Source organism: Oryza sativa, chromosome 4, assembly GCF_034140825.1.
Source record: "Oryza sativa Japonica Group chromosome 4, ASM3414082v1".
Taxonomy (NCBI): Eukaryota; Viridiplantae; Streptophyta; class Magnoliopsida; order Poales; family Poaceae; genus Oryza; species Oryza sativa.
This window is the reverse complement of record NC_089038.1, coordinates 17899108-17911785: the sequence shown is the minus strand read 5'-3', so window position 1 is coordinate 17911785 and position 12678 is coordinate 17899108. Positions and strand designations below refer to the sequence as shown.

General features: G+C 44.3%; 1 protein-coding gene and 1 long non-coding RNA gene across 2 annotated transcripts; both read right to left on the bottom strand.

The window, feature by feature from the left end:
- Positions 1-1243: 1243 nt before the first annotated feature.
- LOC4335579 (putative ripening-related protein 1) lies at positions 1244-2038 on the bottom strand. Its single transcript, NM_001419250.1, has one exon. It carries the CDS (start codon positions 1999-2001, stop codon positions 1450-1452), a length of 552 nt encoding a protein of 183 aa, NP_001406179.1. The 5' UTR covers positions 2002-2038; the 3' UTR covers positions 1244-1449.
- Positions 2039-5020: 2982 nt separating this feature from the next.
- On the bottom strand, positions 5021-5909 carry LOC136356399 (uncharacterized). The gene is made up of 2 exons (XR_010741184.1): positions 5804-5909; positions 5021-5322 (listed from the first exon to the last, which is right to left on the bottom strand). It is a non-coding gene; the product is annotated as an uncharacterized lncRNA (long non-coding RNA).
- Positions 5910-12678: the final 6769 nt, after the last annotated feature.

Here is a 12678-nt window from a genome sequence, read left to right as displayed (position 1 = left end):
GATTGTCAGCGTTCGTCCAATTAACCAAGTGACGATCTACTTGCGGTCCTTGGTGCAGGTGGTGCCGAGGCCGAGTGCGTCCCAAACGTCCGGGGACACGGCAATGGCATTGGGGCCACGCATGGCAGCAGGTAGCCAGTCCCTGCATTGCAGTCGTTCCGAGAGTCGCACTCGTCGATGGCTCGGGTGGCCACGATGCTATCGTTGGTATGGTGTAGATCTGAATATACTTGTGGCAGCGCTATTTGTGATCAAACCACTCCGTGGAGAGCGCCACCACGAAACCTCTCGGGATATCGAATCTGTCGTTGCACTCTCCCGTGTCCACCGTACTTAATTACCTTGTGGCGCTAGGCGGTCGAAGTCGTGCAACGTAATCACCGCCTTGGTCCCGGAGGCCGACGTCAGTGGCGAGCAATCGTGCATTGGGGTAGGTATGGTTGCGCCAGCAGCAGCCCTGGCACTTGGGGTTACGATTCGGCTTGACAGCTAGCTCCACCGTGGCGGTCGGTGTGCACTTGTTGGCTGCCAGGTGCCAGCTCGCGCCCGCGGCAAGGGTCGACGGCATCATCGTTGTCGTCGCAGTGCGAGAGGCTAGGGAGGGAGTCAAGCACGAGGCCTACGATTGCATCCGCAAGGAGGTAATTCATCCTCGCCATCTTGTAACGCCATGAAATTTCTATAAATAAATGGAGGCCTAAAATTGTGTACTTTTAAAAAACTTTTGAATAAATTGCATCATGCAGCAATGTTGATGGCTTTCCTTGTTGCAAATATCTTTTTATCAAGTAAAATTAATTGTCATAAATAAAAAATGTTAGAGAACAAATAAATATCAAAACCCTACAATTAGGAAATTATAAAATCTATTTATACTACCTATTCATCATAATATTGGCCACTATTGATTTCGGGAAAAGTTCACATCTTGAAATACCTGACATTATCCAAAAATACCTAGTTGAATGTACAAATTAAATTATTCCTCTTTCTCAATTTTTAAAGTCAACCAAAACCCCCTAAACCTAAAGTTCTCTGTCAGGTACTGTTCATTGGCGCCAGGCGTTCTACTCGTGCTAACCCGGTTAAACATCCAGCGCCGCACCGCACCATGTCGCGTATCATGGAAATGTTTCATTCGAAGAGTAAGTTTTCTCAAGAGTTTATTTGTAAAATATTTTTTTAAAAAAAGACCTCAAACGTAAAATAAAAAGAAATCCAGTAATCTGAAGGCTGAAATGTGTGGACAACCTAGTGCACGGTCATTCTCAGAAGTCCTCGGCGGTAGGGCTCTTTTGCAGCAATGCCCATGTCCTTTATTACAGTGTTTTAATATTTATTCATTTCGGATGTGACCGTGCTCGTTATTAAGACTTTAATCCACCCGAGTACGCTACACGATCTCATAGCTTAATTCGTAATTGATGACATGATGAAAAAGTTTGGATGTCATGCGTCCGACCAAGTGATATCGTACTCGCCGACGTCCTCGCCGGTGATGCCGAGCGCGTCCCACACGGCCTGCGACGCGTCGACGACGTTGGGGCGGCACGGCGGCTGGTAGGCGTGCTCCTCGTCGCAGCCGCGCTGGGAGTCGCACTCGTCGACCACCTTGGCGAGCACGGACCTGCCGTTGGCGTTGATCCGGACGCTCTTGCCGCAGCGGCTGCCGCCGGCGTACCACCCCGTGGACAGCGCCACCACCAGCTCCGTGTTGCTGTGGTACATCTCGTCGCACTCCGACGGGCCGCCGCCGTCGCCGCCGGCGTCGAAGTCGTTCAGCGTCATCACCGCGTCGGTGCTGCTCCCGGTGGTCGGCGGCGAGCAAGTGTACGTCGGGTAGGATTGGCCGGCCTTGCAGCAGTCCTGGCACCGGTGGGTCGTGCTCGACCGGATCGCGCCGCTCGGGTTGCACTCGCCGTCGCCGCGCGAGAGTCCAGGGAGGGAGACGAGCACGACGCCCGCGATGGCGAGCGCGAGGAGGCAATTGGTCATCGCCATCGATCTAGCTAGCTTGCGATGTAAGTTGTTGTTGTGTGTGTAAGCCAGCGGAGAGACGTCGTGTATTTATAGGCCCGTTTATTGCTGACTGTAGTACGTACGGTCTGATCTTGTTGACGGCCGTGGCATGGAAAGTCGTCGTGCAAAGCATAGTTACCTCGTACCTGTGTCTTGTCCCTGTGAACGCAAAGAAAGCGGCATATACTACTTCCCGTCCCAAAATATAATAATTTTTAGATTTAAGGATTTGTCCCAAAATGTAACAACTTCTCTACCAACATTCTCTTACCAACCAATCTTAACTCTCATCCGTTCGTTTTTCTTACCTACCTCCACTACCCATCTAATTATAACCCTTCACCATTCACTTCTATATATACTTACTTAATAACCATGTCTAAATCTAAAACTTCTTATATTTTAGAATGGAGGAGTATTAAATTAGGAGAAGAAGTCAAAGAATGAATGAAGAGAAGCATACGTGTTCACATGGTGACATTGTAATGACTGGATTGATCTTAGTTTAGGCGATTCGCGACAGAGATGTAAGTGTTATGAGATATGGACCGCGAAGACTAGCGATTAGAGTGAGAAAGAGCAGGTTTAGGTGGTGTTTGTATCTAGGTAGTTTAGTACCTTTCACATCAGATGTTTGGATATTAATTTGGAATATTAAACATAGACTACTTACAAAACTAGTTACGCTAATTCGCGTGATAAATTTTTTAAGCCTAATTATCCATAATTAACACGTGTTTACTATAGCATCACATAGGCTAATCATGGATTAATTAGGCTCAATAGATTCGTCTCGTGAATTAGTGGGTTATAGAATGGGTTTTGTCTATAGTCCACCTTTAATACTTCTAATTAGTATCAAAACATCTGATGTGACAGGAATTAAAAATGAGAAAATTCCTTATGTACCCATGAGTTTTCACTTAATCCCAAACGTGCCCCTGAATTTTGCCTCATCCTCTGTATGCCCATGAGTTTTTATTTTGATCTCTTTTATACCTATGTTGTCCTAAAATGACTATATTGCCCTTCCCTTCTACTTTATGCTTTCAAATTTAAAAACATAAGTCTCGTTATAAAAACAACTTAATCTAAAAATCAAAAAGGGACATGATTATTAACATTGGATTTTGAAAAAAAAATTAATTTTTCAAATATTTTTTTAAAGATAATGAAATCCAAAAAATGTTTTATTCGAAATTCGAAAAACCAAAGTGGTTTCTTATTTGGGTTTAAATTTCAGCGAAAATTTTCAAAAAATTTCATCAAATCTGATTTGAATAAATTTTTGATAAATTTCATCAATAAAACCAAATTGTTTTAGATTAAGTAATTATGGAATGTTTGTTTTTATAAACGAATCAACTTTTACATTAAGGACCATGTGTTTTTAATCAACTACTCTGTACTAAGCAATAAGTAAGACACAAGGGTAATATAGATATTTTTGGAAAAAATCTAACGGTCAACTGACAGTCAACTCATGGAATGGGCATATAAGGGATGAAAATAAAAACTCAAGGGTACGTAGGAGACAAGGCAAAATTCAGGGGCACAGAAGGAATTGGACGAAAATTCATGGGTACGTAAGGGATTGAGGGACTAAACTTTAGTCCTGTCATATTGGATGTTTGGATATTAATTTGGAATACTAAACATATACTACTTATAGAAAACTAACTACATAAATGAGAGCTAATTCGCGCGATAATTTTTTAAGCCTAATTAATCCATAATTAGCACATGTTTACTGTAGCATCAGATAGACTAATCATGGATTAATTCGGGAATTAGTCCAGGGTTATGAAATGGGTCTTGTCAATAGTTTATCTTTAATGCTCCTAATTAAAAGATACTTTTAATTAATATGCAAATATTCGATGTGACAGGGACGTCCCATCCAAAGTTCCAAACAACACCTTAATAATATCGCCCGTTATAGGTTATAAATATGTACCATGTCTTATAGCTAGAGAGTACAATATTATGCTGTTGACACGTTTAACAAGAAAAATCTTTATTAATTTTTTAATCACATCAATCTCTTTCTTCTTTGCCCTTCACTCTCTCACTCGGCTGCAACACTGACAAAAATAATTCACAAGGTTCCTTGGAGTTTGTGTGCCCTAGCGACTAATCTACCATCCGCTTGCACCCTCTTTCCTCCCTTCTCTTATCCATATCATCATCCAGTCCGACGTGTAGTTCATTTCGATCACCAGCTCAATCCATCTTATGAAAGCTGCTCTAACCGTGCACGCAGGGCATCGATGACAATAACAGTGATCCACTTGATCCAGTGGTGAGTGATGTGATCCACTTGATCCAGGGTGGCAAATGTTTGATGAAGATTTCTGGCTGTTGGAACGCGGCAATCCCAGTTCAGCCTCAAACTATTCATGCCTTGTTGCAACGGGAAACGGGGAAAGTACATCTACTACCGGAGTAACCCTCTTCTCTCCTGGTTCGCAACCCCCTTTACTCCCGAATAATGAACCGGGAGGAAGAATCCGGGACTAAAGATAGCAGTCCTTAGTCCCGGTTCAAATACCCGAGACTTAAGATAGCCGAACCATGTGGCCGGCTTAGCCATCTTTAGTCCCTACCAACCGGGACTACAGATATTTTTTATTTTTTTATTTTGGTTGTGCTGTGTGCTGCCTATACATATATATGCATATATATGTTTAAATACATATATATGCATAATATATAAATGTATATATTACACACATGCATATATGTGTACACTATATGTATTTATACATATGTATATGCAATGCATATATATGTACAGATACATAGAGTACACATCTATATATATATGCACTTAATTAAGTAAATATGGCCTATATTTACTTAAGTGCATATATGTGTACTACATGTTTTCACACATATATATGCAATATGCATACATATGTATAAATACATATAATACACACATATATGCACTTAAGTAAATATAGGCCATGTGCATATATTAAAAATATGAGTTCGCACCTAAGTAAATATACACACATATATTATATTTCCAAAATAAGTACACACAAAAGTAAATCCATGTATGCATATATAAATATATACATGTATTACAATTCCTTCGGGCTTTGTAATTATTGTTTCTGTCGTATACTACAACTTCGTGAGATCGGAAGAAAAAGGACTGGCTTGATGAATAGGCTTTCCATCGTAATAGAATTCTCCTACGGGATCAAGAATCTGCTCGTTGTTGAATCCCATCAGTTGTTCTTGAACAGCCCTTATGAAATCATCGTGGGTGGTGTTTTCCCTCATGTAAATCACCTATCGTTTGAAAAAAAATGGGATTAAATATATGAAATCAATAAGCTAATGGAGACATAATTAATGTATGAATATCCCCTAACGGGGCTAAATACGGAGGAGTACCATTCCCAGGAATTTGTCTTAGGAATATGTACTAACATGGAGGAATACTCGTACTGAGCTGTCACCATCAGCGGTCCACCTCTGCTGTCACGCAGCATATATGCCCAGATAATTATACTTACTAATCTAAACACCTTGCTTACATTAATAAATACAACTCTACACCTCTGCAGATGATATAGAGCAACCGATAAATCGGACACTAAACCCACACCATTACACCTCTCTGGTAGGCCAACCATATAATTATACCGACACAAGTATAAAGTAAAAGCAGTACTCATACTAAATAAAGTACTGAGAATATATAAAGAAGAGTATTTCATTAATTCGGAAAGTATAACAGAAGAGAATATAAAAGCTACTAGAGCCATACCGAAACTCTTCCGAAAGCTCCGAGGACTCCGAGAAATACTATATATATACTACTTCCACTTAGCACTAAACTACTAATATAAAGTATGAAGAGGAATCTTGAGCTTGCTTGAGTGTATTGAGAAGCGAAGTGAGCTCCTCCTTTTATAGGGTCGGTATGACGGTTACTCTGATGCGCAATATCCATTTTACCCTCGTAACCGTCATAAGTAGCTCATCCTGGACGTCCACGTGTAAGGGGGACCCGAGCCGGCTTGACCAGGGTTTGGCCGAACAATGGTTGGCTCCAACCGACCTCACTTTTGGCAGAGGCACGGACATGTGGGTCCTTTAGACGGTTATGGATGCAGAGGCGGTTTTCATGACGATTACAGCTATCTTGTGGGCCCTCTTATCCATAAGCTTGCTTAGGAGTGAGGTGTCTTCACTTTCACTTAATTTTATTTACTAAATTTCTGCAACATATTATTCTCCAAGTACAAGTGGAACTATATTATTCTGAAATAAATATGCATTACAAGCATTGCTAGTTCTCCATTCTTTTACTTATATTGACGGTCGAAATTTGTCTGTAACGACCGTCAACACCCAACAGCTGGTATCTCAGCTGCCCACCCCCATGGGCTTCCAGCAACCAATGGGCTGGTTCGCCCGCACCCCTTCTCAATGGGACCAAGCATCTCTCGCAGGCTCCTTCAACACCATGATGCTCCCAAAGCCCGCCACGAACGAATGGTACATGGACACCGGTGCTATGGCTCACATGACATCTGACTTCGGTACCCTCTCCTTCACACACCCTCCAAACCCCAACTCTCCCTCCCACATAGTCGTCGGCAATGGCTCCACTATCCCAGTGTCTTCCATTGGGCAGACTAACCTACATCGCCCAAGCGCTCCTTCACACTCCGTGACATTCTTTGCTCTACACTTATTATCAAAAACCTAATCTTTGTTCGTCGCTTTGTTATTGATAATTGGTGTTCTGTAGAGTTTGACCCTTTTGGTTTCTCTGTAAAGGACATGCGCACCAGGACCGTGATCGCCAAATTCAATAGCTCCAGTCCACTCTGCCCCCTCCACCATGCCCAGCCTCCATCCACTGCCGACACAGCCCTCGCCGCCACCAGCACCGACATTTGGCACTGCCGCCTCGGTCACCTCGGCCACGACGCGCTTGCTCGGCTCTCCTCCGTTGTGCCTCTGGTCAAAGGTGGATTCTCTGGAGTTTGCCACGCTTGCTAGCTTGGACGGCATGGCCGCCTTCCTTTTGCCACCTCTGTCACTAGGGCTTCGGCCAATTTTGAGTTGATAAATTGTGATTTGTGGACATCTCCTGTCATTAGGATTTCGGGTTTCAAATATTATCTTGTCATTCTTGACAATTGTTCGCACTATGTTTGGACTTACCCGCTTCGCTTTAAATCCGACACCTTTTCCCCCTTCTCCCACTTTTTCGCCTATCTTAAAACTCAATTTTTCGCCAATATCCGCAACGTTGAATGTGAGAATGGCCGCAAGTTAACTCCGCCGCCCGCACCTTTTTCCTCACAAATGGTGTTCAGCTCCTCATGTCTTGCCCCCACACCTCTCCCCAAAATGGTAGAGCCAAGCGCATCCTTCGTTTCCTTAACAACATTGTTCGCTTCCTATTATTCCAAGCTAGCCTTCCTAACACCTTTTGCGTTGAGGCCCTACACACCGCCACTCACCTCATTAACCGACACCCAACCAAAACACTTGACCACCACACCCCGTTCTTTGCCCTTTATGGAGTCCACCCCACCAACACACACCTTCGCGTCTTCAGATGGAAGTGCTACCCAAACCTCTCCGCCGCCACCCCCGACAAACATGCACCCCGCTCCACCACAAAAGGCACCAGTGTTTTGATCCCGCCACAAATAGAGTCATCATCTCTAGGCATCTCTTGTTTGATGAGAGTTCATTCCCTTTTGCCAAGGTTCCCACTAACTCTTCCAGTGCAACTGATCTTGAGTTCCTGGAGGACTTCACCGCCCCTATGCACCAATCGTGGAGTGACGATGCCCGGGTCACACTCCACCTCCACTTCAACTAGGCCACGTCATGACTGGGCTCCTGGGCCGTCCACCTCGTCTCCTGGCTCGTTGACTTTGCCTCCTGTCACCGCACCAGTCGAGTCGGCGTATCGCGTGCCTCCACAACCGGCCGGCCTATGTCTCCCACTGCATGCCACCGTCCCCACTTGGCCCAGGTTGGCTCGAGTTGCTGGCTCCCAGACACCACCGGCCAAGCTCGGTGCCTCTCCCGTCGTCAACGACCACGCCATGGCTACTCGCGGCAAGCATGGCATCCGCAAGGTTCCCGACCGTCTCAACCTCCACGTCGACACGCTTTCTCCCTTGCCAAGGACGTACAGGCCGCCCTCACCGACCCACACTAGCACTTTGCCATGGAAGAGGAGTTCTCTGCCCTCCTCGCCAACCGCACATGGGAGCTTGTTCAACATTCTTGCTGAGTGTAGGTGGGGATGATGATGTTTGTCCTTGTTGGCTAAATGTTTGCCACTCAGAATGTTCAGGCTGGTTTTCCATCCATCCAGTCCAGAAACGGGTAGTACACTTAGGACCAGTCTAGCTGCGACTGATCTGCCTGATGCCTTACATTCCTGTTAGCTTCTACTATCAACCTGCCCACGAAGTTCCGCTAGTGACCTCGTTTTGAATTAGTTCTTGGTAATTCACATGGCTAGCTTTGGGAAATTGGCTGTGCACTCTGCCATTATTCCTGGCACATGCTAGCTTGGTCAAATATGCACCTTCTAAGCTGCTTAAATTTGTTGAAGTTATTTGAACGCACTTTCTGCGCTATCAAATGCAGCATGTGTTTTGTATTGTATATGGCTCTATATGCATGAATCACATTGAGCAAAATCTTCTCCCAAACCAGATCTGAAGCTCGCCATATATATCAAAAGTTTGGACCACAACAAACTGATAAATGTACGTTTTCAATACTATATATAACTGTGTTGCGGAGTCTAGAGTTTAGGGTTCATGGAGTGTACTGAATTCACTTCTTTTTTAAGACAATGGAAATGATTTACATCTCTGGCCTCTGGCAACAGGAATACAGCTAATGAGTCCAAAAGAAATATAAAAAAAAAAAAACGCATCGAATCTATAGTTATATGCTCAAGGAATTACGCCATCCGAAGTGGGACACCAGACCCCTGGCTACCGATTTCAAGGGTATAACTCCACTGCACATAGTATACACTACTACAAAATTGATTTTTTCTAGGCGGACAGTTTGGGTTTATATGATGGCGCCAACAACCAAATGGCCATTGAAAATAGCGGCACCTCCCACCAGCGAAAAATCATTTTCGCTGGCGGGCAACCGAACCCAGCCACCTGTGAAAATTTTTTTTGCAAGTACCTAGGTTTAACTGACCATATGTGGAAATCCAATTTTTGCATGCGGCGGATTTTTGTAAGCGGCGAGTTAAGACGACTGCCAGTGTAGATGGACTTTGGCCATAAAAAAATACCACATGCATTCGACTGCCGATTTCCATGAATCAAACAAGAAATTCAAATCAAATTGTTTGCATTACCCATGCATCAAATGGAAGAACATAACAGAAAATTCATAACTAAAACCCTATATCTCAATCGTATCCCCCAATTCACAAGAACCCTAGCCACTGAAGCCATCGGGGGCGAGCCACCGCCGAAACCACCACCTCCGGCCATCCGCCGCCGCCATCTGCCAACTGCCTCCCCTCCAGCCATATCTAGAAGAGGGGAGGTGAAGGAAGCTGCTCCCTCTGTTGATGTTGCCGCTGCCGCCGCCGCCGACATCCTCCTCTCTGGACAGAGGAGGGAAAGGGAGGGCAGCGGCGCCGCCGCCCGTCGCCGAGATACCCTGATGTGCAAGCTGCCGCCGTAGGCCTCCTCCCCTCTGACAAAGGAGGAGATTGGAGGGAAGTGGCACCGCTGCCGCTTCCCCTCTGCTGTGCTGCCGCCCGTTTTCGAGAACATCTTGGAGCCGTTGTCCCCGTTGGTGGGGAGGGAGGAGGAGAGGAGTGCGACGGCTGCCATTGTTTGAGGGAGGAAGTGCTGCCGGTGAGGGAGGATGAGAGGAATCTGGAGAGAAGAAGGAGGAGGCGGTGGTAGTTTGGAAAATGCGGTAGGTGATGGTGAGCGCCTAGGCTATGGTTTTTAACATTGTTAAATTTAATTTTTTTTATTGTGGCGATGCTTTTCGATGGCGGTTCTCTTTAGCAGCCACCAGCGAAAATCAATTTTCAATGGTTGTCACTTAAGTGGGCCTCCAGTGAAGATTAGTACATCTTTGTTGGCGGTCCACATCACCCGTCCGCTAGCGAAGATTTTCCATCTTCGCTGGCCAGATCTTTAGTGTGCCACCAGTGAAAACCGTAACATCTTTGCTGGCTGCCCTCTTAATTTAACCGTTAGCGAAGATCAATTTTCTCTGGCGGTCCGAAGCCCCCTACCCCTCACTACGTTGTTGCTAGCGGTTTTCGCGTATAGCTGTCAGCGAAAATTTTAGGGTGATGCCATGAAAAATCATTTCTATACTAATGATATATCTTGTTCCACCCGTGAAAACATCAAGGACCAATAATGGAGCCAACTGGAAGACATGAAGATAGCCTGCATAGGGTTAGACAATTTCTTGTTATTGGAAACTATATCACTCCGACGACACCAAATTGACCAACATAAGGCACTAGTTCCAATTAAAATCAGCAATGCATGAACTTAAAGAACCACCGATACACGTTTCCTAGCCCCTCCAACAGCACGCCAGTTCTGAGACCAGCTCCAAGTTTTGACCTTGTAGGACGATCTTAGCCTCATAGACCTAGCTTTCAGGACGATCGTCGTCGTAGACTTATAATGTCAAAACAAAAAGGGCTACAATTCAACGAAGACGTTTATCCTTGTCGTCCCCTCAGCTCACTGAGCAGGTGTACATGCTGTGATGATGAGCTGAGTAACGAAAAGCGCTGTAAGTCCGTTCTAGCTCAGCGCTTGATCGGATCTATCATATCTCTCTGCTGGAGCAGTTGGTGTGTGAGCAGAGTGTTCTGCCAGACGCGCTACAGATGCATTAACAGGTAGACGGCAAGGACCAGCATAGGTGCAACCGTGGTCTCCAATTAATACCCTCCATTCCCATTCGCTGCAGGATCATCTATCAGAAAATTTTCCTTGGTAAGCTTCGTGTGCATACGACCCTAGCTTCCTTCTTGCTAACAAATCCCACGGTAATATGTATGTGGGGGTGGCATTGGCATGTGTGTGGTTTTCTATCTTTCTACCAATGGTTGCTTGGTTAAATAGCTGCTCAATTTAGGTTAACTTCTCTCTGTCATAAAATATTTCATAATGGACTAACAGATTACCAAATTTCAATGTGCATAGCTGCATCAATAAAATGGAGTTAAGCAGAAGGACCTGAAAGTCGCAGATACTAGAATGTAGCACACACTTGCTCTGCTTTTGTTGCTATATATATGCTTTGGTTTCTCTGTTTTGATATTTTAATTCCTAGCCCTTGGTGGGCTGGGCATATATCTTGCATCATCCCACCGATTTACACTTTTTCTCATGCTGTCAGTGGAGAGGATCTAGAGAAAGCACCCATTTTAACTAGAAAGATTTGTCATTTGATTGGGTTCGTCATGTCCTTGTGGCTATAGACCTTACTGTTTACAAAATTTAATAATTCCAAAATTGGGAATTCAGAAGCATTGAGTTGTGTTCATCTTATACTCTCAATTAAGTACTCCGGCATAAACTCTTCTTTTGAACTAATCGTTTGTAATTTGGAAATAAATTTAAAATTAATAAATAAAGGCATGTATTAATCTTGGGTTCTCAATTTTGCATTTTATTTAGGAATTCTAAAATTTGAAGTTAATGTTAGAGGCATGTCATGAGGGTTTTTGACCGAGCGTGCCGAAACAAGCCAACAATGTGCAAGGCAAATCGCTGGAGCAAAACGCTGATTGACGTACGCATAGGCTACGTCCACACGTACTCATGCAGCCAGAGCAGCAGTAGCCCTTTTTTGACCGAGTTTCTGGGATCCATCGAGATGCCTACCACTCTTAAGCTGTTATACCCATCTTTTGGCCTGGTTCAGTTGGTGTAAAGAAAAATTTTAGGTGTCACATCAGATGTTAGACCGGATGTCTAAAGCGGTTTTCGGACACAAATGAAAAGACGAATTTCATAACTCGCCTGCAAACCACGAAACGAATTTATTAAGCCTAATTAATACATCATTAGCACATATGAGTTACTGTAGCACTTATGGCTAATTATGGACTAATTATACTCAAAATATTCGTATGACAATTTCCATACAAACTGTGAAATTAGTTTTTTTACTATATTTAATGCTCCATATATGCGACCAAAGATTCGATGTGATGTTTAAATAAGGCCTGTATGTTTGTTCCAGTCTACGTTGTTTCTGGGGGTGACCGTTCATGTGTGAGCTCCATCCACTCGAGGTGTACAGTCTTGGCCACCTTGCAAACTGTGAGTGTGACTAGAATTCCCATCGCCTTGGGCGGATCCAGAAACAAAAAGTTAGAGGGACTCAACATACCGAGTACACCGATATAAACACATAATCTCAATATTAAACTATGCTAAAATGCTATTATGAGACCTTTAGCACCTTCTATCTTATCAACTATGATGAAAACATTAAAAGGGGGTTTAGGGGGGCATCCATGGGTTAAGTCCCCCCTGCACCCACGTTGGATCCGCCCCTTCCAACTGAACATCTACATAGACATAGACAGCCAGACAGGGGGAGGGGGGCTGCGGGGGGTGTGGGGTGGGGTGG